The 27279-nt window shown below is 46.2% G+C and overlaps 2 protein-coding genes across 3 annotated transcripts in view; one reads left to right on the forward strand and one right to left on the reverse strand.

Moving 5' to 3' along the window:
* GLP2R (glucagon like peptide 2 receptor) overlaps window positions 1-13131 on the forward strand; it is a 110727-nt gene extending 97596 nt beyond the window's left edge. The window contains exons 12-13 of the mRNA XM_014573579.3: window positions 8092-8133; window positions 10349-13131. Coding sequence (XP_014429065.1) covers window positions 8092-8133; window positions 10349-10684 — 378 coding nt within the window. The 3' untranslated portion in view covers window positions 10685-13131. The remainder of the gene's footprint in view (window positions 1-8091; window positions 8134-10348) is intronic.
* Window positions 1-27279, reverse strand: part of GAS7 (growth arrest specific 7) — a 239840-nt gene that overhangs the window by 26977 nt on the left and 185584 nt on the right. For both annotated transcript variants that reach the window (XM_075903569.1, XM_075903566.1), the window contains one exon: window positions 17362-17461. In XM_075903569.1, coding sequence (XP_075759684.1) covers window positions 17399-17461 — 63 coding nt within the window. In that variant the 3' untranslated portion in view covers window positions 17362-17398. The remainder of the gene's footprint in view (window positions 1-17361; window positions 17462-27279) is intronic.

The raw sequence follows: 27279 nt of genomic DNA on the forward strand, positions 1-27279 counted from the left end.
AGAAAGTGTTCCCATATAAACTAGATATCCTGGATTTATTTATTACTAGAGAATTTACCCAGTGTTGTTCAGATCCTTAACTGAAGTAAGTTTCTTTTTCTTCATTTAAATCATGTTCTAGGGTGGGGTTGGGCATGAGGGGTTTGGTATGCAGGCTGCCCCAGGGAGAGAGGACAACCCCAGCCCTCTATCACTGCAGTAGCTTGAGGCCAGGTGAGAAATGCCTCTCTATGGCTACTGCAGTTGCAGTGGGCACAGCTGAGGGAGGTGTGCATGTCCTCCAGCTGGGGAACAGATGGACACACAAACAGACAAACTCTCTGAAATATACAGAACATAGCTGTGCCTTTCTCCACCCTGTCCCCTGCTGCCTCAGTGTGGTTATAGCTGGCCGGCTCCACATCTCTGGCTCCTTGATCCCCCCAGGATCATTGCAAAGTATAACTGTGCCTACTAGCAGACTCCTTCCTTTCTGTTTTATGAGAAACAATCGAATTCCCGACATATCCCATTGTCGTATTAGAACCAAGCCGTTCCTTCCCTCCCCTCAGGCCATGGGGGAGCTTGTTCCCTCCTCCCCCAACCAGCCGCCAGGGGCCTTTTCCCTCCTCTCTCCCTCCCCTGACCAGCCACCAGAGGGCTGTTCTCTCCTCCTCCAGTAGCCACTCTGCAGAATAGCTCTTCCCTGTGGGCTTGCTATCCCTGGTGGCCACTCTCATATTGTGTTCCTCCGAACAGCAGCCCCTCCCTTTGCATGTTATGGAAACAGTCCCATTCCAGGGGCTTTTGGTTGTCCTGGCACAATCAAACATTGACTTTACTTTAAATTAGGAGAAGAGGAAGCTACATACTAAATTTGGTGGCCCTACCTCTTACCATTTCAGAGGAGTTCTTGAACAAACAGACTCACAGTCACACAGACATACTCTACAACGATATATAGATTATCATTCATCATATTGGCTTAATGTGATAGTGTTACATTGCAGGATCAAGAAGTTCACCTAAACAATTTCAAATTGGCAGTTTCTTGAACAGACTAAAATGGGAAAATTGACCTTCTCACCTGCATATGTTCCTTCTCAGCCAGTGGCAATTGAAAAGGGCAGGCCAGTGTATAAGGGCTTAGGCAGGGTTCATAAAATCATAGAATAGTAGAACTGAAAGGGACCTTGAGAGGTCATCAAGTCCAATCCACTGCCCTCATGGCAGGACCAAGCACTGTTTCTGCCCATCCTCACTCTGTGCCACTCTTGGAAGTGGCCAGCATGTCCCTGGTAGGAGGAGGGCCATGAGGTCTCCGCATACTGTCCTCACACAAGCACCAACTTCATGACTCCCTTTGGAGCACTGGGGGCTGTACTTGCAGACAGCAGTGCATCGAGACACCTAGCCTTAGTACAAAAGAGCTTGTGCCAGTCATTTATGGGAGCCTCCCGAGGTAAGCACCACCCCGTCCTCTTCCTGAACCCCAAATCCCAGCCCCAGCCCAGAGCCTGCACCCCACAGACATCATCCTGGAGCCTGCACTCAAACTCCCTTCCAGAGACCACATTCCACACTCCCTCCCTTACTCAAATTTCTGCCCAGCACTTGCACCCACTGCACCCTAATCCCCATCCCAGCCTGTAAAAGTGAGTGAGGAAAATGAGCAACAGAGCAATGGAGTTAGCAGGAGGCGGGGCCTCAGAGGAGGAGTGGTACAGGGGCATGGCCTCAGGGAAGGAGCAGAGAAGGGGGCAGGGCAAAGGACTTTGGATTTGCCCAAGTTGGCAACCATATGGGACAGACATGTGGATACCTTGGCCATGCCAGAAGAGGATGCCCAGGGCAGATTGCAAGACACCAGCCTGCACAGGTGCAGAACCTCCCAAATATCAGGGAGACAGGCATGACTTGTGCATGCATGGGAGCCTATTGACTGTTCTGCCCTGGAGCCTGGAATTTCTATTGGTGGGAGAGCCTGTTAGATGGTGATTGCAAAGCAGGAGGATTCCCATAAATATTCTCTAGAGAGAATTTTCTAAAACAACCAGTCATCCAGGGGTAGAGGGTATGCCCAACCTGAGCTACCTTAACAGAACCTGCTTTTCATTAGCGTTGAGCAGCTGCCTTCTGAAAATCGGACCCTTCAAGGGGTATGTCTACACTAGCTCGTTAATTCGAGCTAGGGAGGCAAATCAGGGAACCGGGGTTGCAAACGAAGCCCGGGCTTTAAATAACTCAGGCTTTAATTGCATGTTCCCGTCCGGCCGCCATTTTTAAATCCCCCTTAGTCCGAACGAACTGCCCGCGGCTACACGCGGCAGTTTAAAATTAATCCGGACTTAGTTCTGTTAGCTAGAGAACAATAACTATGACTTCCCAGCCTCAATTTATTTTACCAAAACCAGCCACAAAGGGCATTTTACTGGTAAGGGGATCAATTTCCATAGCACCACAGGCAGCACATCTAGAATCCTCACATCTGTGTGTGACAGTTTGTCAACACTCAGTGTAAAGCTCACTGTGTGGGACTCTCATGCCCGCACAAGAAGGGAAGAAAAGAGAAAACTTTGAAAATGGTAGAAAAGATTAACTAGAGAACAGCAAAACTGCCCTCAGCCTTTTGTCCGCAATTCCTCTTTCTTTCCTTCTAAGGTTTTAAACAATTTTCATTTCACCTGCCCTTCAGCTTCCAGCCAGTAGATCTTGTTACTCAAAATCCCCAAATTTAAGAAACCACAGTCCCTAATGAGAAACACACCTCTCTTCTTCCAAACAGATCAGGCTTCCTTTCAATCATATGGCTGAAAAGGGCAGCAATGCACATGGCATTGTGATATAATCATGGGGAAATGTCCGCCCCCCTCGGAGCTCTGTGTTGTGGCTCACAGCACAAGGGACGGTGTGTCCCACTTGTCCCTCTATCTCCAGTAAACATGAATTTTTGAGCACACTACTTGTGCTATCTTTAGGCTGGCAATGTACAGAGCAGATCATCATAATGCCAGATCTGCTGGTTCTAAGCTCTGGAACATTCGGGTTCATTCAGCACACTGGAACAGAGCCAGTTTGTAGCGACTGTATCTGTCTGAATTGTCCATTCCTCCATCCCTAGTCAAGTCCAACACAAACTGACATGGCTGCTAGAACTAGCTAGATAGGGTCCAGAGTGACTTAGACAAACTGGAGGATTGGGCAACAAGAAATCTGATGAGGTTCAACAAGGACAAGTGCAGAGTCCTGCACTTGGGACGGAAGAATGCCAAGCATTGTTACAGGCTGGGGACCAACCAGCTAAGTAGTAGTTCTGCAGAAAAGGACCTGGGGCTTACAGTGGATGAGAAGCTGGATATGAGTCAACAGTGTTCCCTTGTAGCCAAGAGGGCTAATGACATATGAGGTTGCATTAAGAGGAGATCCAGAAATGTGATTGTTCCCCTTTATTCAGCTCTGGTGAGGCCACATCTGGAGTACTGTGTCCAGTTCTGGGGCCCCCACTACAAAAAGGATGTGGACATATTGGAGAGAGTTCAGCGGAGGACAACCAAAATAATTAGGGGGCTGGAGCATATGACCTATGAGGAGAGGCTGAAGGAGTTGGGTCTGTTTAGTCTGCAGAAGCGAAGAGTGAGGGGGGATTTTATAGCAGCATTCAACTTCATGAAGGGAGGCACCAAAGAGGATGGAGAGAGGCTGTTCTCAGTAGTGACAAATGGCAGAACAAGGAGCAATGGTCTCAAGTTGCAGTGGGGGAGGTCCAAGTTGGATATTAGAAAAAACTATTTCCCTAGGAGAGTGGTGAAGCACTGGAATGGGTTACCTAGGGAAGTGGTAGGGTCTCCATCCCTAGAGCTGTTTAAATCTCAGCTTGACAAAGCCCTGGCTGGGTTGATTTAGTGAGATTGGTCCTGCCTAGGGCAGGGGGCTGGACTTGATGACCTCCTGAGGTTCTAGGATTCTGTGGGCTGCACAGGCGATGAGCTTCTCATTTTTCTGGGGGTTCTTGACCCCCACTTTGCCCCAGACCCTTCTCCCAAGGTCCTTGCCCCTGTTCCACCACCACCCTGCATCTTCCTGCCCCATTCCACCCTCTCCCCTGAGCACTGCCCCACCCCCACAGACCGGCTGATCTGCAGTGGGCAGGAGGCGCTGGGAGGGAAGGGCAGGGCCTGCCAGAGGCGTACGCCCCAGAGTCAGAGCCTGGGGGCAGAGCTCCCTCGCTTGCTCCCGCTGCAGCCCTTAGCAGGGGGGCAAGGAAACGCCGAGGAGCATGACCCGCCCCCCCATCATTGCCCCCAGAAAGAGCCCGGTTTGGCCGGGACACAAGCCCGGGAAGACCAGGTGAAACGTCGGGCATTTCGGTTTTTCCTGGCCCGGGTGTCCGCTGGAGACGTGCAGCTCAGACTGGCTGGGGCGAGGAGAGGATGGAGTGCCCTGGGCAGACTTCAAAATGGCCACCTTAAAAGGGCAACTTTTTTTGACTCAAGTTTTGCTGCTATTTTGGAGGGGGGGCGTGAGGGTTTCTCAAAAATCAAAAAGTTTGGGAACCACTGCCTAACACTTTAGATAACTAATTGAGGAGTCATTGAAAAAGGGGTGTGGCTCCTGGGCCCCAGGGTAGTGCTTCACCCACCAGGTTATGGAGTTATTATCAGGGTTGTGAATTCATAATGAAGGAATCTCTGGGCCAGAGAAAGGAGAGCAACTACAGGAATGACTCAACAGGAGAGACTGAGGGAGCATCCCCCGCACCAGAATAGCCTATAGCCCAGAGACTGGCGCACACATCTCAGAGGTAGTACAGACCTCTTCACATCCCTTTACTCCTTCGGGGGAAGGGCAGACTTGAAACAGGAGCTCCTACCACCCCAGTGAGTGTCTACTTAACCACTGTGTTAAAAGTAGGAGGAAGCTCCTCCTCCCCTCCCCAGGCTTCTTGCAAACACACAGGTTTTTCTGCTCAGACTCTCAGATAGACCTAAATGCCTCCCTGCAGGCAAATAGATGCCTTTCTCTGACACAGGGAGGAACTCATCACACCTATTATGTTTAAACAACCTTACATTATTTTACATAGCAAGAGTACAAAGAGAAGGGAGTAATAGAAAGATTTTCATCTAGGGAAATTTGCTGGCTTCTGCAACATAGCAGACATTTCAATTTTTAAAAATAAAACAGTTTTCCCCAAAATAACTAAAAGACTTAATCTGTATTTACTGTGGTTGCTCTGTCTCTTGTTTTTATTTCTAATGAAAACATTACTTTGTAGAAGGATTAGCGAATAGCATACACACTAGAACCAATTCCATTTGCTTAGTCTCTAAAAATCCTAAGTAATTTTAAACATAACTAAATTGTTTTGATAAAGAAAAACAATTACCTCTGGGATGTGAGATGCAAGTTTTAACTCAGGCAATTGGAGGGAGCACAAAATGAAATGCTAGAACTCAGCTCTGCTATAGCTGTGACAGTATTAGCAGCATCTCTGCTTTAGAGTAGGGAGCTCCAATCATCTCTGCTTAGTATTGTATAACATGATTGTTACCCACAAGAAAAAACAATAGTCATGGTCTGTTATTTACATCAAAAGTGAACAATACTGCAACCACACATTTAAATCTCTGCTTTCCCATAGGCTTATCAGAAACCGACAAGCATCCCTGTTAAACTTCAAACTTCATCTCCCCATGTAATGTTACTATTAAAGAGATGACAGCCCTGAAACTCATGGCCATAGAAAGATTCTAGATAGACAGACCCCACAAGGGTAAGCTAGTCTAACCCTCACAAATGTATGATTCACTGAGAAAAATAATTAATATAGCAACATTAAAGGTGAGAAATTAACAGAAAAGCATCAAACGTGATGTGATCAGGAGACACAGCAGGCAATAAATTCCAGCTCCTTACTGAGTCAGACCCTCAACTGGGAATGTTAGCATAGCTGTGCTGACTTCAGGGAGCTCCAGTGAGTGATACCAGCTGAGGCACAAGCCCTCTGCCTAGGGTTGCGAGGTTTCTGATACTGAACCGGAAAGTCTGGTATTTGCACCTTCTGTCTGGTAAAGAAATTGAGAAGATACCGTTGGACACGTGGCGGGAGTGGGGGCAGTGGTAGGGGAGCGGCTCAGCAATTAAAGGGGTTGCTACTGCATTTTGGCAGCCTGGCGCTTTTTTAAAATTTGTTCAACAAAAAAAACGCTCTAGTCTGGTATCTTGAAAAAGTGCTGCAATGTAGACGTAATCTTAGTGTTCTGTTCTGTTACTTAGCTCTAATTTACCCCTAAATGTCTTCTAAGAGACCAGAAGGCAGCAGAAGTATTGGTAATGCTGCCATTGTACTGTAATTCGAGTGAGCAGTTATTAGAATATCACTTTGGAAGCAGAATTCTTTCATTTTAGGGAAGTAAATTAAAGGAAACCCTCACCATTCATGTTCCTAGCACCACTGCAAAGAGCAAAATCTGCAAATAGTGCGGGCCATGGCTCTCCAGCCCTGCAGTGAACTATCAGAAGTTCCCAAACTCACTGCAGCTCCTGCCCCGCCCCCACCTGCCCAGGTCATAGGAAAGATTCCATGAACACAGGGAATCATTAATAGCGATTTTGCGAATCATGAGGATCTATTGCATTGATTTATCTATATTATTATCAATTTTTATATTATTTTATCCTTTTTATGCTTTATCTACTTATCCTTATTTGATACAGAGTAAAATTGTGTAACAAAACTAACACGGTGAGCCTTGGCCAGGCATAAACTTAGAGAGTGTGTATCAGTACAGTCATATGTGATTATTTAGCAGTGTGACAAGCATTGTGCCATTTATTCACCTCAGCAAAACAAAAATAAAAAGAGATCCACTTGCTACAATACTGACCTCCCGGGGGTCCACAAAATCTCTGATTTGGCACCCGTCAGGTCCCGAGGGTGCCAGATTAGAAAGGCTCAACCCTGTAGTCGCATGGACTAGCTGCCCTCTAGACCCTTTGGGAATGTAGTCAGAGTGGCTAGTCCATGCCACTGCTCACCACTGTCTGTTGCCACAGATACACTATTATTTTAGCATGCTCGGTCAGTGTGATCTTGACTATGTGAGATGGGAATCACACTCCTAGCTCATAGTGGAGACGTAGCCTTACAGAGAAGAGACTAGAAACAGGAAGGCTATGTCTACACTGGCGGGTCCTTGCGCCAGAAATATGCAAATGAAGCTAAGTGTGGAATATCGCTGAACCTCATTTGCATATCTAATGACCTGCCCTTTTTGCAGCGGAGTCTCTTGCGCCAGAAGGAGTGTCTACACTGCCCCTTCTTGCGCAAGAAAAACCCTCTTGCGCAATGCTGCTATGCTGAATATTTTCAGGAATAACGGCATTGCGCAGGAGGGTTTTTCTTGAGCAAGAAGGGGCAGTGTAGATGCTCCTTCTTGCGCAAGAGCCTCTTCCACAAAAATGGCAGTTCATTAGATATGCAAATAAGGCTCAGTGATATTCCACGCTTAGCCTTCTTTGCATATTTCTGGTGCAAGAACCCGACAGTGTAGACATAGCCAAGGAGGCCAGATTGGACAGGAGGAGAAGAAAGAGAAGAGGATAGTGGGACTCTGAAAGGAAACTGACTAAAACATAAAGGCTGCGTCTAGATTGGCATGATTTTCCGGAAATGCTTTTAACGGAAAAGTTTTCTGTTAAAAGCATTTGCGGAAAATCATGCCAGTGTAGACGTAGCCTGTGAGTTGAATGTGATGGAGTGCACCCGCTGAGTGTGCCTGCCAATAATCTCTGAGGCTGGCGGATAGGGTGCCATGGGTGGGGAGAGTAGTGCAGTGGTGGGAAGGGGCAGGGTTTAGTGGACAGGTTCAGACATACCCCCAGGTCGCTGAGTCTCCTGGGCCCAATCACGAGTATGTTCCAGCCCCAGACCAAGAGTCTGAGATCCCTGCCTAGAGACAAACCTATTATATATGAGAAAATTATTTAAAAAAAAGAAGATTTATGGTCCTGGGATTAGTATTCTGAAGATTTTAATAGTAATTTCACATTAGACTATAGGAATCAGTGCCTCCTCCATAATCTAATTTTCTTATTTTCTCTCTCTTGTAGGGTTTTTTGGTAGCAATTTTCTACTGCTTTGTTAATGGAGAGGTAAGGCACCAGGACAGGTATTACTAGATGGTTTCTGTAGATTTTTCAAGGCAATAAACATAATGACACTAAAACAATACAGTAATGACCACTGAGATTTGCACCCATAACACGGTATGTGATCTTACAAATAGCCAGTTATGTATTTAACTCTCCTGTTTGGCATTCTATTTATCTGCATAAGGCATCCATGCACTATAGAAGGTTTAGTAAAGCCTAGAGACATGTGTGATCTTCAAAGAATTAAGGGACAAATCCTGAACAAATTTTATAGTGCAGTATTAGTTTGTCCAAAACTGGAAAGATTTTTACAGGAACAATGAAAGACAATGCTCTGATCATAGATTTTTCCACAACCAAGCATTTCAGTTTTTTCCATTCGACAGAATGGAGGTGCAATAGCAGTTCATAAAAACAGCTGAAAAAATGTTTAATGTTATCAAGACTAATTTTTGTGAAAACTACATAGTCTTAGAAATAGCGGAACAATTTTTGCTCATGCTTTCAAAATAATCAACCTTACATAGAGATCAAGCATGAAAAATTTCAGTTTGAGCTTTAAGAAGCAAAATCAGAATTTCCATCCTGTAGGAAATGATACTGTATTGAAACTGTTTAGTTCCAAACAGAGATGAAAAGTCAAAATATTGATTTTTTTTCACAGAACAGCAAGTTCAAAAAATGTTTGATTCAGAAATGTTGGAACATTTTATTTTGACATTTTTTATCTAAACTAAACATTTTGGCATGTTGGCTCATTTCCATATTGAATTGTTCCTGCCTGAGCAATCACAGTGCCTCATGGGAAGTGAAATTTGAGTGTCTCAGTCTCCCTCTCTGTTTTACAGCCCAGGCTTCCTGCCTGGACATTATCCACTATGGTATACCGTGGCCATGGTGTTCTCATGATGCACCATGATTGCTTGACCAAAGGGAAGATGTAATCCATTGGAAACACAGGGGCTGGAGGATGTCAAGTACAGATAGAATCTTCACATAATTCCCAAACAGGCTACTGAGCATGAGCAAACTAAGGGTTTCCAAAAGCTCATAACTTGGCAAAATTGGACTTTTTTTTTTCAGAAGTGCAAAAGGCAGATTCCAATTTCATGTCCCTACTCCAAAGTATGGAAGCACCAAGGGATCTCTTGGAAAATGCTTATTCATATTCCATTAGCATTGAAAAATAATGCATTTTTCCTAATGTCATCAGACATTCTTTAACCACTGATGCTGATACTTCCTATAATGATTCAGCCTGAAGCAGACTTCTGCCCAAAAAGTTAGTTTAGCACAGGCAACTGAAAGCAGGACGTGTTAGGCAACCTTAACATCAGGCATCACTATCTGTACCACCTCTAATTATAAATCCAAAATCTACCTTGAAAGAACATTATTAAAGTAACAAAGTCAAACACTCAAGTGACAATGTGACAAGTATTAATTTGTTCCTTTTTTACATGGATACACAGGAAAATTGTATTCAGGGTTTGAGTTAGCTGTATTCTACAAACCACAGTCCAGAGTGTACAACTCATACAGATCTGCACAGCCATCAATTCCCTGGCCCCAGGACTACCTGGTTCCCAATTTCAAAGTCCTCTAGCAATCCCCAGTGGTATTAGGCACTGCAAAACAAAACCATTCCCAGAAATGCTTCAGGATAAAACACAGGAGTCACTGTTGCTCCCATGAATGGAGCAGAGATTGGCTAGGTCAGGGGACTGACCCAAGTATGCAGATTTACACCTCTAAGTCATAGTAACCCGTAACACTATTGAAATCTGTGAAGGGGGTGTCTAGACAGCACCCTTACTTTGAAATAAGCTACACAATTTGCACCATGCAAACTGAGTAGTTTATTTTGAGGTAATCACAAAATAGCTCCGCAGTGTAGATATAGCCTAAGTGGGCTATTTGATATGCTTTGCTTAGACAGCCAGCCAGCCACACCTCAATAGCTGTTTCACCAACTGCCTGCTTGTTGGCAGGTAAATCAGAAAGTCCCAGTATAAATTGGCCCTGGAGGCTGATGTCCACTTTATCTCAGAGTACTCACACCAAGTCAGGCTGGGACACTGCAGCTTGCTTGTTCTTACACTTCTCTGTAAGCAGCTGAAAAGCCTGTCTGCACTCCTGTCAGCCCACCATCTTTTGCCTGTGTCAGTCACCAAAAAGCAATACTTTGTGTCAGGTTGTTTTCTTTTTCTAACAGGTGAAAGCAGAACTCCAAAAGCAATGGTCCCGTTTCCTGCTGGCTCATCCATTTGGCTGCATTCAGTGCTTCCTTGGGGAAAACATCAAATATCTGGAAAAATGCTCAAAGAAGCAAAAGCATCATCACTTTGCCAACTGTAGGTTGTGCATGAAAGTGAGTGAGCCCTGGGCTATGCAGCTCCAGCAGGTGCTGTCGAAGAGGGGAGCAGATATTAGTCCAGAAACAGGCCCTATTCGAAAGCCCCACCCCAGGGCAAGTGTGTCTGACAGCAGCGAAGGAGAAATCACAACTGGGGAGACAACGGTGGAAGTCTTTGAAGAAAGTGAGATTTAAAAATATCTTTTAAAGGGCAGCATAATAAAGGATCCTTTGGAGCCCTCCTCCTCACCACATGCTGTGCTCCTGCAACTGTAGAAAAAGAATGGGAAATTTCTTGCAGTGTAGGTATGTAGGTGCCAGCATATTAGACAAACAGGATGGGTGAGGTCATAGCTTTTATTGGATCGGCTTCTGCTGGCGACACAGACAAGTTTCCAAGCTTGCCCAAAGCTGAAGATTGTCCCTTCTGACATGGGTTAACATTGCCTGTTCCATCCCAAGTTATCTCTTAATCCCACATGGGAAATCAAAGCAAAATCTGAGTGTTCCTGTAGATGTGGAGGTGCACGTCCTTGCAGTTTTGATGGTGGTTAAAAGAGAGGAAGGATATTGTTTTCGGTGAATCTGGCAACCAAGAAAAGTTAGTTGCACCCTGATCAGGAATGGGACCCTGTGGATGCACACTACAGATTTCACAGGTCATCTCTGTGTCTGTACATTTCTACTATGCTTTCAGTGCAATCAAGAAGAGAACTGTTTGTCTCCTTTACATAGGTCATAACACATTAGTTGTATTTTGTTTGCTACTCTGTCCTGCAGTTTTTCTGACATATGTATATTGGCATATTTCCTTCAGATTTGTTTATCATTTTACATGATTGGCATTTTGACATGTGGTACTCTAGTTTGAAATGTTACTGTGTTCAGAAGAATAATTATGTCTAATGAAGAAACATTTTTTGGATTTATTTTAAGGTTTTACATGCCAATTGTTTGCTATGGTCACTGGTTCTGTGTACATGTGTGTGTGCCTATCTGTGTTGTTCACAGTGATCCAATGTGCAGATGGGGGAGGTATGTACTCTAGCTGAACAAATCCACACAAGGAAGGAAAAATGCTGTTCCTCGCCCAAGCAGCAGAAATTGAATAGGAGTCACATTGTAACAGACCAATAAGAGTGTGGAACTCTTTGCCAAATAATGCTGTGAAGATTAGGACTTTAACAGGGTTAAAAAAAGAACTAGATAGATTCATGGAGGTTAGGTCCAGCAATGGCTATTAGCCAGGATGGAATGGTATCCTTAGCCTCTGTTTGTCTGGAAATGGGTGATGGGGGAGGGATCATGTAACGATTCCCTGTTGTGTTCCCTCCCTTTGGGGCATCTGGTATTGGCCACTATCAACAGACAGGATACTGGGCTAGATGGACCCTTGGTCTGAGCCAGTGTATTCATATTATAGACAGCACAGGCTGAGCTGTATGATGAAATCATGTAGGCCAGTAGACAGACAAGAGGGTGAGGTATCTTTTAATGGATCAACTTTGTTGGTGAAAGAGAAAGGCTTTTGAGCCACACAGAGCTCTTCTCCAGGTACAACCATCTGCAAACATCCATTCAGGACTGACAACTTCATCAGCTTCTGGGAGCAGCACCACTCTACCAATATTGGCCTTCAGGATGGAAGGAAGCAACATAACTGCAAGGGAAGTAGTACTGCAAGAGAAGGAGTATTGCAGAAAGGGATCTAGGGTTCATAGTGGACCACAAGCTAAATATGAGTCAACAGTGTGACACTGCCGCAAAAAAAGCAAACATGATTCTGGGATTCATTAACAGGAGTGTCGTGAGCAAGACACAGTAGATTCTGATCTACTCTGTGCTGATTAGATGTCAATTGTGTGCAGTTCTGAGCACCACATTTCATGAAAGATGTGGAGAAACTGGAGCATCTCCAGAGAAGAGCAACAGAAATGATTAAAGGTCTAGAAAACAAACTATGAGGGATGACAGAAATAATTGGATTTATTTAGCTTGAAAAAGAGAAGACTGATGAGGGACATGACAGAAGCTTTTAAGTACTTTAAAAGGGTGTTACAAGGAGGAGGGGAAAAATGTTCTCCTGGATCTCAGAGGATAGGACAAGAAGCAATGGGCTTAAATAGCAGCAAGGGAGATTTAGGTTGGACATTAGGAAAAACTTCCTGTCAGGGTGGTTAATCACTGGAATAAGTTGCCTAGGGAGGTTGTGGAATCTCTATCTCTGGAGATATTTAAGAGCAGATCAGATAAACATGTATCAGAGATGGTGGTTGGTCCTGCCATGAGTGCAGGGGACAGGACTTAATGACCTCTTGAGGTCCTCTCCAGTTCTAGTGTTCCATGACTATGATTGACAGAGCCATGTGCTACTTCGCAGGACTGTGCTCCACCCATCATTCTGATCGACTGATGGCAGTCTGCCTCTGAGAGGAGACGTGTGTGTGTGTGTGTGCGTGCGTGCGCGCATTTTAGGCCAGTCTGCATTTGCTGAGCTATGCTATTTAGATGCAGACCTATTGCAATACAGAAATAGGGCATTTGAACATGCTAATTGGCAATCCATGGCTCTACATGCAGTTGCAAAGGACTGGTTTTTTCAACCTCCACTCAGAGGCAGGTGTAAACCTCAATGGCCTCTGACTCTGGGTATGTCTACGCTACCCCGCTAGTTCGAACTAGCGGGGTAATGTAGGCATACCGCACTTGCAAATGAAGCCCGGGATTTGAATTTCCCGGGCTTCATTTGCATAAGCGGGGAGCCGCCATTTTTAAAACCCCACTGGTTCGAACCCCGTGCAGCGCGGCTACACGGGGCACGAACTAGGTAGTTCGAACTAGGCTTCCTAGTTCGAACTACCGTTACTCCTCATTTCACGAGGAGTAATGGTAGTTTGAACTAGGAAGCCTAGTTCGAACTACCTAGTTCGTGCCCTGTGTTGCCGCGCTGCACGGGGTTCGAACCAGCGGGGTTTTAAAAATGGCGGCTCCCCGCTTATGCAAATGAAGCCCGGGAAATTCAAATCCCGGGCTTCATTTGCAAGTGCGGTATGCCTACATTACCCCGCTAGTTCGAACTAGGAGGGTAGTGTAGACATACCCTCTGATAGAACAAGGGACTCTGGTTAAGAGTCTGGAGCTGATGTGGGAGCATGGTCTTCCCCAGGGAAGGATCTAGCAATGAAGAAGGCAGGGGAAGGTAGAGGAAGACTGCAGTGTTAACAGTTCAGTGCAGAATGAGGCATGTCAAACTAATCATCCCTTCATGCCCTCCCATGACTACTCTGAAATTCCACATTCTATCCAGAGATGCCTCTACAGCCACAGACTGCCATCAGGGCCCATGCCTGGATACTGTGCCAGCCCAGGACAATGCTCTGGGGTGCTAGTTGCCTACAAACGCATGTACAGCATGACAGTGAGCTCCGAGGGTGGGTCCAAAGCATCTCTGCATAGCTCCCAGCATACTAATGTTCAGCCACTCAGCACTCACAAGGTGCCAGGAAAGGACACCATGAGGGGGACCAGGAGACTGGCATCACTGAGTACATCTCCTTTCTGTAGGGAGCTTCTGGCAGAGCACTGCCAGCAGGGGAGAAAGGAGGGCACTATGCAGAGCACCCAGGGTAGCTCCATGTAAGGAGACTGCACAAGTTGACTGGGGGTCCAAGTGAGAACGTCCTGCACATCCTCTGTCCCTCTCACCATCCAGAGGTTCCCTGCTTTGTAGCAATCATCCATCACATGTCACATTGCACTGTTCACAGTCTCTCTCTACCTACCTCACTGGCAAGCAGCCTCACAATCCACGTGAAGCAAGTGGCTGCCTCTCTTTAAACCTCTCCTCCTTTCCCCTCTCAGGTACATTGCCCAGACAGCCATCCAGGAGAAGGGGGAGATGCTCACAGTCTCTGTCTGCCAATATGCACAATAACACCAAAGACTAGAGCAGCATGTGCAGTTGCACCAGACGAACACTTAATCCTACAGACATTCCTGTCCACTGCCAGCATTTGAGTTACAGCCTAATTCCTTCTATACAGAAAGGCCCAAGTGATTAAATGACAGGTGCTCAGGCTGGGAGCTCAGCGCACTTAGGCTGTGTCTAGACTGGCCAGTTTTTCTGGAAAATCAGCCACTTTTCCGGAAAAACTTGCCAGCTGTCTACACTGGCCACTTGAATTTCCACAAAAGCACTGACTTCCTACTGTAAGAAATCAGTGCTTCTTGCGGAAATACTATGCTGCTCCCATTCAGGCAAAAATCCTTTTGCGCAAAACTTTTGCGTAAAAGGGCCAGTATAGACAGCTCAGATTTGTTTTCTGCAAAAAAGCACGTCTAGATTGACATGGATGCTTTTCCGCAAAAAGTGCTTTTGCAGAAAAGCGTCCATGCCAATCTAGATGCTCTTTTCCGAAAATGCTTTTAACGGAAAACTTCTCCGTTAAAAGCATTTCCGGAAAATCATGCCAGTCTAGACGTAGCCTTACAGTGTAATACTCATTCAAGGTACACTTTCACTGTGAACTGAAAATAAACTTGCAAAGAATTACAGGCTCCTGCACACGCTGTTCTTTGTGCTACGGTATTTCACAAACTAATCCAGTGCTAATGGGAAAGATATCTGAAACTTCCAGCTTGTTCTGGTTTTAAATTCTGAATTTCATCTTAAACCACTTTCTAGCACAAATGCCACTTTGCAATCTCTCCACCACACACTTCTGTCCTTTCAAATCACTTTTGAGTCTCATTGAAACAAATTTCAAAGACCCTATTCACCTGCCCCATCAGTATCTGATTCTATCAGTTTTCCATGAAATAACCCACCATAATCCAGGCACTTACTTCCCTTACAATTCCAGACCCATAACTCCATGGACCTCACAGAGCAAGAGGCCCTGAGGAAAGCAGATGCTACAATTTCAGCGATGTCCAAGGAGTCTGTATAATGGTATTTAAAATTATGTTAATGTTGAGTTCATTAAAGGCACCTAGATTATTCAACTATTTCTAAATAGTTCATACATAGAATCTCCCACTTTTGAGAAATCTCTTATGCTGAATTTAACTATTGCTTCTAAATGTGTGTATTTTAATTGTCTGTTTATTCATTTGTGGTATAAAATGATGACACAGTAATAACAGGAACTATAAGTAGGAGTGCTGCGGGGCTGCTGCATCTCTGGCATGAGTGGTTTCCATCATATGCAGGCTTTACAGTTTGGTTCAATGACTCTCAGCACCCCCTACTGTACGTATTGTTCCAGCCTCTCCCCTCCCCAATCCCCACCCACCCTGCCCCGTCTAGAATTACTGTAAATCAGGGTTTCCCAACCTATGTGTTGGGACCCAAATATGGGTCACCATTACATTTCAAAAGGGTCGCCAAGTGTCTCCCCAGGTGGCACTGCCCCCTCATTCTCCCCGTTTTTGAATTGCCTTAGGTCATCAAGTCTTCCTGAATTGTCAAAATGGGTCCCCATCTGGAAAAAGCTGGGAACCGCTGCTATAAATGAAAAGAGGCAAATTTTACGAGATTTTTCTCATTGCTAAAAGCTCAAAGTAGTCCAGAAAAAAAAAAGTCCCTACCAGAATGGAGGGTGGAGGTGGGGGAGATTGGAGACACAAGGCAAAGTCAAGATCAAGAAAAATCTTACTTTGCATCTGATTCTGTAGCCATTACCCACGCTGAGCAGCACTTACTCACTGGGGTAATCTCACCGATGCCAAGGGGGTTAAACATGCTACTCAATAAATGCTAAGATGCATGAGACAGAGTGGGCCTGCTGGGTCACAGAATATAAAGCACAGGCTCACAGAGCATGTCATACGGAAGGGAGCAAGGAAAAACCTCGGGGCATGTCTACACTACAGAGAAGATTGACCCTCTGGAGGTTGATGTTCTAGCGTTCGATTTAGCAGGTCTAGTGTAGACCCCTAATTTGAATGCTGAGGATAGCCCCCACTGGCAATCGGTACTCCTCATTCTGCACTTACTTTGCCCTAGTATGCAAGGTAAACAAAGAGCAGGTGGTAGAGAATCAATCCAGCAGTGTGTAAACTTACTCCAGGTCTTGATGGGCAGCAAGTGAAGATACCAGAACTCTCATTGGCTCTGTGAGGGATTTACAGGGCATATCGCTTATCTTAAAATTTTACTGAGCTAGCCCTTGAAAGCCGCATGTTGAACAAGGCAACATAAAAGCCTAGCTAATCACTCTGTGCTTTTGTAAATCTATGTACCACTTTATAAACAGGACACTTTATAAACAGGCACCTGTAATTCACCAGTAGTTTCAGTTTTGTGATGTTGTATATATTGGGCTGGTAACACATAGAGAAATTAGATCCTTAATAAAACATCCATTAAGAAGATATTCTAAAATCTTTTTACCTCAAAGAAAGCTGCTATTTAATTCAGCACTGCTCTTCAGTTAGATTGCTCTGTGGGATGTGCTGGAGTGGACCTCCCTCCCTTCCTCTCCTGAAGAAACTAGATTCCGAGGCCAGAAGGGACCATTATGGCCTTTTAGTCTGAACTACTGTATAACTTAACTGGGGACATGGCCCAAAATATTCCAAGCGCAGAGGTTTTAGAAAATATCTAATCACGAAATAAAAATTGTCAGGGATGAAGAATCCACCACAACACTTGCCCAATTGTTACAATGGTTAATTACTCTCGCCATTTAAAATTTACATTTATTTCTAATCTGAAGCTTCAACTGATCATCCACTATGACCCGACCCCCCAAAAACATTATCAGAGTCACTGCTTGCCAGGATAGACATCCCCATCCTGTAAGTATCCTTTGTAAAAGCTGCACACATTTACACAGAGTGGTATTAAAATACACATTGCTTGTGCTTACCCAGGTCCTCTTTTATGCTGTTCAGAAGACGCCTCCCCTAGACTTGGACCCATTCCTCTGACCTCATTGAATTCTGGAACAGGCTCTGGGACAAGGCAAACTGAAGCATAAAGAGAAATACAGATCGAGAAGTTTTCACTTCTTTCACTAACTTTGAAAAATACACACACACATTAATGAGTAGGCAGCCGAAGGCATGTGCACCCTGACTAGACATGCTTTGGGTAAAATAACTGGTTAAGGTAGATAAGAACAACACTCATTTTAACTATATAATGAGGATCAGAAAACAAGCTCATTGGAACTTAACTCTTGGATACAGTTCAAGACCAAAGCTACTGGGAATTTTAACCCCTACAAAACTAGACTGTGTAGCAGCTGGAGTCTTGGATGAAATTGGCCCCGAATGGCCATTGGGAGAGGTCGGTCTGTTTTATTGGGAGAAGTGAGCATTAGATGCATAATGTGTGTATTCTTCTGATTAATTGTTGATGTCTAATAAATACATGCATGTGTTTGAGAATCTTCACTCTGTGATAAAGGCTCTTTTCTTGGGGAAAATTCTCATTAACCTGTAGAAGGCCATTACACTCAGAAAGGGGGGAAGGGAGAGAAATCCCTAAATTGTGCAGACAACAGTTTAACAGATAAAAAAAAACCTTTCACAGCAACTATAATTACAAACAGCCTAATTGTCTGCATTACCCCAAAGTTTTTGGAACACACAACTCCCAACTCCAGTCAGTATTATCTAAGCCAGTGGTTTCCAACTTTTTTAAGCACAAGATCACTTTTTGAATTCAAGTGCAATCCAGGATCTATCTCAGACCCAAATACCCTACCCCTGCTCACTCTGTCCTCCCTCCCTTCCTTTTATCAGGCAGGGGCAGAGGGTTGGGACCCTGGCTCTGGTCTTGGACTAAGGGGTTTGGAGTGTGAGAGGGGCTCTGAGCTGAGCCTGGGGTAGGGAGTCCAGGTGCAGAAGGGGGTTCAGAGTACAGACTCTGTAAGGGCATTTGGGCTCAAGGGGCTCAGGGCTAGGACAGGCTTTGGGGTATAAGAAGGGGTTCATGACTGGGGCAGGAGTTCAGGATTCTGGCTCCAGCTGGATACTGTTTACCTCAGGTGGCTCCTGGGTGGTGGTGCAGTGGGGCTAAGGCAGGCTCACCCCTGCCCTGGCCGTGCACCACTCTCAAAAGCAGCCAGCAAACTCCCTCCATCCCAAGCCCTGTACCCCCATCCATTCTGTGGAGACAGAATACAGGGTGGAAAGGGCACCCTAACATCAGCACCCTCCTCCCCCTTCCCTGTTCTGCACAGCAAGCAGGAGGCTCCCTGGGTGGGGGCAGCTCCAAGACAAAGGACAGGAGACAAGCAGCAGTGGGAGGAGGGGTAGCAAGTGCTGGCTCTTGATCGCCTCTTCGCCAAACCAGTCTGGATCACCTCTCAGAGGCTCCAAGATCGACCAGTAGAAGCCGATTGACTGGCTGGTGACCACTGAGCTAAGCATATCACCAAAAATTCCATCAGCCTTCTCTGTCTACACTCACAGTCATTCCTTTGCAGGACGAAGTCCCCCGTTCTGTACGTATGACCCATAGTCCCTCCCTAGTTGTATTTGGCTATAAACTGCAAACTATACCTGCAGTGATTTTGTCTTGTCTGCCACAAGTATCACCAATGAAGTTACAGACTAGAATGGGGTCAAGGGCATATCTCCGCTTGCAACACACCCTCTGGATTAGGTCTTCCCATTACCGATTATTTTAGAGAGCTGTCAATGTTAATTCAAGTAATGTACGTGGCACTCATCTTGTATAGTGCTCTATTCTTAATAGACTGAATGATTTTAAGATAATTTTAATGGTTTTAAAGCCTGGATTAAGGTAGGTCCTAGTTAGTTTTGAGCCCCATCTAGATGCTCAAATGCCCCCCTCCTTTAAGGGACACCACATCAGCCTTTACCACAGTGTTTTTGGTAGGGTGTGTCTTAGGCTGTGCAAATCTACTGCTGATTTCAGTAATTCTGCACTTTTCAAAAAGCTTTATTTCTCCTAAATGTGTGGTTTTAGACTTTGAAAACTGTGCCCCAGAAATAAAAAGCTTGTGAACATATTATTATTTCTCATCAAAAATTGAAGTTTGAACTACTACTTAGGAGCAGGTTAAGATATTTCCCCTGGGAAAGCAGCCGCTGATGTTGTTGACCACAGTTTCTAGCAAGTGGCTCTTCTTCTCATGCATGTGTAATCTTTCTGCCTGTTTCTGTTTATAGAAATGACGTGATCTTACATAATCAGATTCAGAAGGCCTGGTAAAAACAATCTCTTGAACTATTTCAGTATTACATGGATTCTGTTAAAAGACCAGTTGGTAACTATATAAATAAAATTTAATCATTGAACTATAATCATATTATTTACCCTCCCAAAGGAAGACAGTGCATGTCAAACCCAGATGACCACCCATATACCTCATTTTTAAACAAACATTACAAGCTCCTCAGTTCTAAATGAAGCACCACAGTGTCTCAGAAACAGTCGCCTTCTCACAAATAATGCCTTAGGTGAAGACTCATTGTAAATCTCTAATCTGGATTGCCTGTGTTTGGGGGAGGGGCCTGTAAAAGGTGTAATCTCAGTTTACAAAATTCACCTGTAATCACTGAGATGGTGAATTCATAGCAGAAGGAGAGCTCTGACAGCTGGAGCTACAACACAGCCAGCCAATCTACTGGAAGGTGGGAAGCTCTGAATGGGTATCTGCCAAGGTGGTGAAACCTCCATCCCTAGAGGCTTTAAAGTCCTGGCTGGGTTGATTTAGTTGGGGTTAGTCTTGCTTTGAGCAGGGGATGGACTAGCTGCCTCCTGAGGTCTCTTCCAACCTTCATCTTCTAGGATTCTGTGTACTCACAAAGGGTGGAGGGAGAGAGGCTGCAGCACTAGCTCAGAGCTTGACAAGAGTGTGCTTCCTTCTCCAAGAACTGGAGGGGGAGGCTACTAGCTCTTTCTGGAATCCACGAGGAGGAAAAGAGCCTTAGAAGTGAGAACAAAATCTGAGGTTATTATACCAAATGTTCAGCAGCTCTGTGTAAGACACATGCAAATTACTTAATAGCCTTGTTTGCATATAGACAATCAAGTTGCATATAATAGTAAAGTCTGACTTTGCAAATAGTGTCTGACTTTAGCGCTTGTGCAACCAAGAGAATGGAGCCTTTACTGTAGAGCCGTGGTTCCCAACCTGTGGTCCAAGATGGTACCATAGGGGGTCTGTTTAGGAAAGAAACAGAAAAGTAAGGATCGGGTGCACCGCGGGACTGGGACTTTCGGCCAGGAGATTCTTGCCTGGGGCTTGCCATTCGCATGTTGTCACACACATGCTGCCTCCTGCCTTTGGGATGGGATCTTGATACCCCAAGGAGGCACCATCTGTCCCCCCGCAGCCAGCTACGATTCTGTTTATGCTCCAGCCCTCCCAGTCCTGTGGTGGGCCCGATACTTATGTTTCTTTTCTTTTCTTTTCCTTTCCTTTTTTTCCTCCTGCAGGGCTCCATGCCTGGCCAAGCCATGCTGGGGCAGGAGCTGCCTTTGGTCACAAGAACTCCCTCACTGTATTATCTGTGGATGGGCAGAAGAGAGAGGAGGCAGGAACTGAGAAAGCAGCCTGGACCAAAGGACATGCTGGCTGCTTGTCCCTACCACTCCCCTTGGGGGATCCATAACATTTTAACATATTGAAAGGGTCTATATGCTCAGCAAGGTTGCATAAGAACAAAGAACGGCCAGACTGGGTCAGACCAAAAGTCCATCAAGCCCAGTGTCCTGTCTATGGACAGCGGCCAATACCAGATGCCCCAGAGGGAAGGAACACAACAGGGAATCATCACGTGATCCCTCCTGTTGGGAACCACTGCCCTAATGGGAATGCTTGTTTCATGCTGCCCTATCATCATGGCTTAGAGTCAGTCGTGAGCTGGATGGTTTCCTGTAGGACAGCTGTCCTCACATTTTAGCAGTGTGATGAACCCCATATTGACTTAAAACATTTTGTGGCACCCCAAGCCAGCTTCTAATTTTCCCCAGGGTTGTTCTGCCCCCACTCAGCTTCAGCTGCTCTTCCACCCTTTTCCCCAAAGCTTCATCCATACCCCATCATATTCCTGCCTCCACTCCATGCCAGCCCTCCCCCTTCTCTGCCTTTTCTCACCCCTCCTCAAGTGCAACCCATCTCTGCTCCTTGCCCTCCCTCCGATCACCCCTTGCACATCCCTCAACAGCCATCCCATGGCATGCAGAAGGCTCTGGGAGGGAGGGGAAGGAGTTGATCAGTGGGCTAGCAGCAATGGACATAACTCGTAGACCTGTGGTCTTCAGTTTGCGAACCACTACGCTAGAAGTCCAACATCCCTGGCTATTTTTGGCCTCACTGCTGAGTTGGTCTATTAGAATCATAGAGATGGAAGAGACCTCAGAAGGCCATGAAGTCCAGCCCCCTGCTCCAGGCAGGACCAATCCCAACTAAATCAACCCACCCAGGGCTTTGTCAAGCCAAGACTTAAACACCTCTAGGGATGGAGACTCCACTACTTCCCCAGGTAACCCATTCCAGTGCTTCACCACCCGCTTAGGGAAATAGTTTTCCTAATATCCAACCTGGACCTCTCCCACCACAACTTGCTCCTTGTTCTGCCATCTGTCACTACTGAGAACAGCCTCTCTCCATCCTCTTTGGAACCTCCCTTCAGGAAGTTGAAGGCTGCTCTCAAATCCCCCCTCACTCTTCGCTTCTGAAGACTAAACAAACCCAACTCCCATCAGTCTCTCCTCATAAGACATATGCTGCAGCCCCCTAATCATTTTGGTTGCCCTCCACTGGACCCTCTCCAATGCATCCACATCCTTTCTGCAGTGGGGGTGGGGTGGGGGGGGGCAGAACTGGACACAATACTCCAGATGTGGCCTTACCAGAACCAAATAAAGGGGAATAATCACTTCTCTGGATCTACTGGCAATGCTCCTCCTAATGCACCCTAATATGTCATTAGACTTCTTGGCTACAAGGGCCCCCAGTTGACTCATATCCAGCTTCTCATCCACTGTAACCACCAGGTCCTTTTCTGCAGAACTACTACTTAACCGGTTGGTCCCCAAGCTGAGCCTGTAACAATGCTTGGGATTCTTCCGTCCCAAGTGCAGGACTCTGCACTTGTCCTTGTTGAACCTCATCAGATTTCTTGTTGCCCAATCCTCTAGTTTGTCTAAGTCACTCTGGACCCTACCACTGCCCTCCAGTGTATCTACCTCTCCTCCTAGCTTAGTGTCATCTATGAACTTGCTGAGGGTGCAATCCATCCCCTCATCCAGGTCATTAAGAAAGATATTGAACAAAACCGGTCCTAGAACCAAACCTTGGGGCACTCCGCTAGAAACCTACTGCCATCCTGATATTGAGCCGTTGATTACTACCCACTGGGCCCGGACTTCTAGCCATATTTCTATCCATCTTACCATCCATTTATCCAATCCACATTCCCTTAACTTGCTGGCAAGAATATTGTGGGAGACCGTAACAAAAGCCTTGCTAAAGTCAAGGTATATCACATCCACTGACTTTCCCATGTCCACAGAGCCAGTTACCTCATCATAGAAGCTAATCAGATTGGTCAGACATGACTTGCCCTTTGTGAATCCATGCTGACTATTCCTAATCACTTTCCTCTCTTCCAAGTGCCTCAAAATGGATTCCTTAAAGATCCCTTCCATGATTTTTCCAGGAACCTAGGAAAGATTGACCAGCCTATAGTGCCCTGGATCATCCTTCTTCCCTTTCTTTTTTTGAAGATGGGCACTACATTTGCCTTTTTCCAATCATCCGGGATTTCTCCCGATCTCCACGACTTTTCAAAGATAATGGCCAAAGGCTCCTCAATGACATTTGCTAACTCCCTCATTATCTTCGGATGCATTAAGTCAGGACCCATGGATGTGTATATGTTTAGCTTTTCTAAATCGTTCCAAACCTGTACTTTACCCACCAAGGGCTGTCCATCTTCATCCCAACTTACGTCACTTAGCACATTAGTCTGGGAGCCAACCTTGTCCGTAAATACAGAGGCAAAGAAAGCATTGAGTGCTTCAGCTTTCCCCACAAAATCTGTCACTAGGTTACCTCCTTCATCCAGTAGGGGCCCCACACCCTCTCTGATCACCTTCTTGTTATCCTTCACATCCTTAGCCAGTCACAATTCCAATTGTGCTTTCGCCTTCCTGATAACCCCCCGCCATTCTCGAGCTATACATTTAAATCCCTCCCTGGTCATTTGTCCAAGTTTCCACTTTTTGTAAGCTTCCTTTTTGTGCTTAAGTTCACCAGGGATTTCCCTTGTAAGCCAAGCTGGACTCCTACCATGTTTGCCTCTCTTGCTATGCATCGGGATGGTTTCTTTCTGTGCCTTCAATAAGGCTTTAAAATACTGCCAGCTATCCTGGACTCCTTTCCCCTTCATGTTAGCATCCCAGGGGATTCTGCCCATCAGGTCTCTGAGGGAGTCAGAATCTGCTTTTCTGAAGTCCCAGGTGTATATTTCACTACTTTCTTTTCTTCCTTTGGTCAGGATCCTGAAATCTACCATCTCATGATCACTGCTTCCCAGGTTGTCACCCACCTCTACTTCCCCTATTGGTTCCTCCCTGTTTATAAGCAGAAGGTCAAGCTGCGCACGGCACCTGGTCGGATCCTTCAGCACTTGTACCAAGAAGTTATCCCCAACATTCTCCAAAAACTTCCTGGATTGCCTGTGTACTGCCGTATTGGTCTCCCAACAGATGTCAGGGTGATTGCAGGCCCTGGTTCTCGTGCGGGACTTTAATCTGGAAGCTTCTCTCAGTTGTCCAAAGAAAGCCTCATCTACCTCATCCACCTGATTAGGTGGCCTGTAGTAGATTCCATCCACAACATCACTGCTGTTGTTTGCACCTCTAAACTTAACCCATAGACTTTCAACAGGTTTTTCTCCCTCTATATACTGGAGTTCTGAGCAATCATAGTGCTCTTACATATAGTGCAATTCCTCCTCCTTTTCTCCCCTGCCTGTTCTTCCTCAACAGTCTAAACCCTTCCATAATAGCGCTCCAGTTATGCAAGTCATCCCACCAAGTCTCTGTTATCCCAATTAAATCATATTTCTTGGACTGGGCCAGGATCTCCAGTTCTTCCTGTTTCTTGCCCAGGCTTCTCACATTAGTGTACAAACACTTCAGGTAACCACTTGATCGCCCTATCTTCTCTATTCGAATCAGGGGTCCTCGTTTCTTGCTCATTCCTCTTTGCATTTCTTCCCGGTATCCGACTTTCCCACTGCCCTCAGGGTTTTGATCACCATCCCCAAACAAACCTACTTTAAAGCCCGCCCGCAAAGATGCTCCTTCCTCTCTTGGTTAGGTGGATCCCATCTCTTCCTAACAATACTTGTGCCCGGAACAGAATCCCATGGTTGAAGAAACCAAAGCCCTCTCTGCAACACCACCTGCGCAACCACGCACTTACTTCCTCAATTTGACGATCCCTGCCCAGTCCTTTCCCTTCAACAGGGAGGAAGGACGAGAACACCGCTTGCGCTCCGACTTCTTTGATCCTTCTTCCCAGTGCTACATAATCCTCAGTAACCCACTCAAGGTCATTCTTGGCCGTATCATTAGTACCCATGTGGAGAAGCAGGAAGGGGGTAGAGATCCCAAGGTTTGATCAGCTTTGTAAGCCTCTCAGTCACATCCTGAATTCGAGCTCCCGATAAGCAGCACACCTCTCGAGAGTCCAGGTCTGGACGGCAGATGGATGGCTCAGTCCCTCTTAGGAGCGAGTCCCCGACGTCCACCACCCATCATCTTCTTTTGGGGGTGATGGTCGTGGAACTCCCATTCCTAGGACTTCCAGTAGATGGTGTTCCCTTCCAGTTTCTTCCTTGTGAGGTCCCTTCCAAAGCATTCATCACTGCAGAGCCTGTGGAGAAAGCCTGAAAGCGATTACTTACCTCTATAGCATTGGGGGATTCCTGTGCTGGCCTTTTTCTCCTTCTAGAAATTACATGCTGCCAGTTCTCTTCCTGGTCCCGTACTGCCCTCTCTGGCTCTTCCGCCTGCCGTGCTTGCAGGATTAAATGCTGCCTTCTATTGAGGAAGTCTTCATCCTCTCTGATCGAGTGTAGGGTCGACACTTAGAGGACTGGAGGCCCAATTTTTTCTTCCAAAATGGCGACCAGCTTGCACTTAGTGCAGATGAAATCCGTTCTTTCTTCTGGGAGGAAGACAAACATGGCACATGCTGTGCAGGTAACAACAGGAGACCTATCACCATCCATACCTGCTGTCCTGGAAAAAGGATTGAAAAGAAGGGCAAGGAAACCTCGCCCCCTTCCCTCTCCCCTTCCAAACTCCCTCTAAACTCCCTGATAGCACTCACCTGTTTGCTATCTCCTTGGTCACTTGCTCACTGCTTTATAAAACTCTGGACTGCCTGAAAGTCCCTCCCCCTACCAAGGCTCAGCCAATCAGCAGAAGGCTTCTAGAATTCAAATTTTAATTAGAAGCCAACTGTTTTCACCTGCCAGTCACAGCACTCACTCCATGAAGGAAAGGGGGAGAGGAAAGGGGAAATGAAGAAAAAAGAAAAAAAAGCCTCACTCTCAAACACGGGGGGAAAAAAACACACACACACCAACCCTAACTCACAAACACAAGCCCAGCACACAGCAAGAAAGCCCCAAACACAACACATAGTGGGAAGTCTGTGATATGGGAGCTGATTAAGGCTGCCAACTGTCTAATTCAGAGGTGGACAACAATTTTTTATGGAAGGCCACTCCAAGATTCTGGTAAGTGGTCAAGAGCCGCACTTCTATGGGGTCTGACAGCAGGTGGGTGTAAAAGGGAGATTGGGGGAGAGGACTGGAGTGCAGGAGGGAGTGTGGGGTCTGAGAGGGAATTTAGGTGAAAGATGGGGTTATGATCTGGGGCAGAGGCTTGGGATGCGGGCATAACCCACACACCTAGTGTGGTTCACTGATCCATGCACCGGCACCTAGAACACAGCAACAAATAAGAACAAGAGACCTCTACAGCATGGGCTGAAAGCCAGATGGCTTTTAGCTCAAACAGTAGAGGCTCCTATAAAGCTCCAGAGGTCCCAGGTTCAAATCTACCTGGTGGCAGTTACACAGGGTCCGGGAGGGGTATGGGTGCAGGAGAGGATTCTGGCCTTGGGGAGGGGTGTAGGAGGTGGTCCAGGGTCTGGGTGGGCATTGTGACCTAGACGAGGTGGAAAGAGGGGCACAGATTTGGGTGGTGGCCTGGAGCAGGTAGTTGGGGGTGAGGTGGGGTGCCAGAAGCAAGCTCTGGCTGGGAGATGCTCACCTAGGCGGCTCCCAGTCAGCAGCTCCACTGGAATCTGAGGCAGATGCCCTGGCCTGTCTGCTGCAGCCCCGGGCTGATTGGCTGGCTGGTCCACGTGGCTCTACTCCAACTGGGGGGGAAGGAGGAGGCTTCCCCTTGCTGCTCCTGCCTCCAGCAAAATTCTCAGCTCCTATTGGCTCAAAACTGGCAAATGGAAGCTGAGGTACTTTGCTAGGGGCAGGGCAGCATGGAGAGCAATCGGCAGCTAGCTGTGTAAAGTGGTGCAAGCTGTTGTATAGTGAGGATGCCAGCAAGGAGTTGATAGGCCCGATCCAGTGGCTTGGGAGGCCGGATTCAGCCCACTGGCTACCTTTTGCCCACCCTGGTCTAATCACACAGATCTAAGCACCTTTGCCCTGCCCCGTCCCTTTTTTAGGTACTTTCTCCACTCACTCCATCCATCGTTCACTGTTCCTCTCCCCACCTCCTACCTCCACCAGTGGTCTGGGGTGAGGGCTCTGGCTGGGGC

This window comes from Pelodiscus sinensis, chromosome 20, assembly GCF_049634645.1.
Source record: "Pelodiscus sinensis isolate JC-2024 chromosome 20, ASM4963464v1, whole genome shotgun sequence".
NCBI classification, from domain to species: Eukaryota; Metazoa; Chordata; order Testudines; family Trionychidae; genus Pelodiscus; species Pelodiscus sinensis.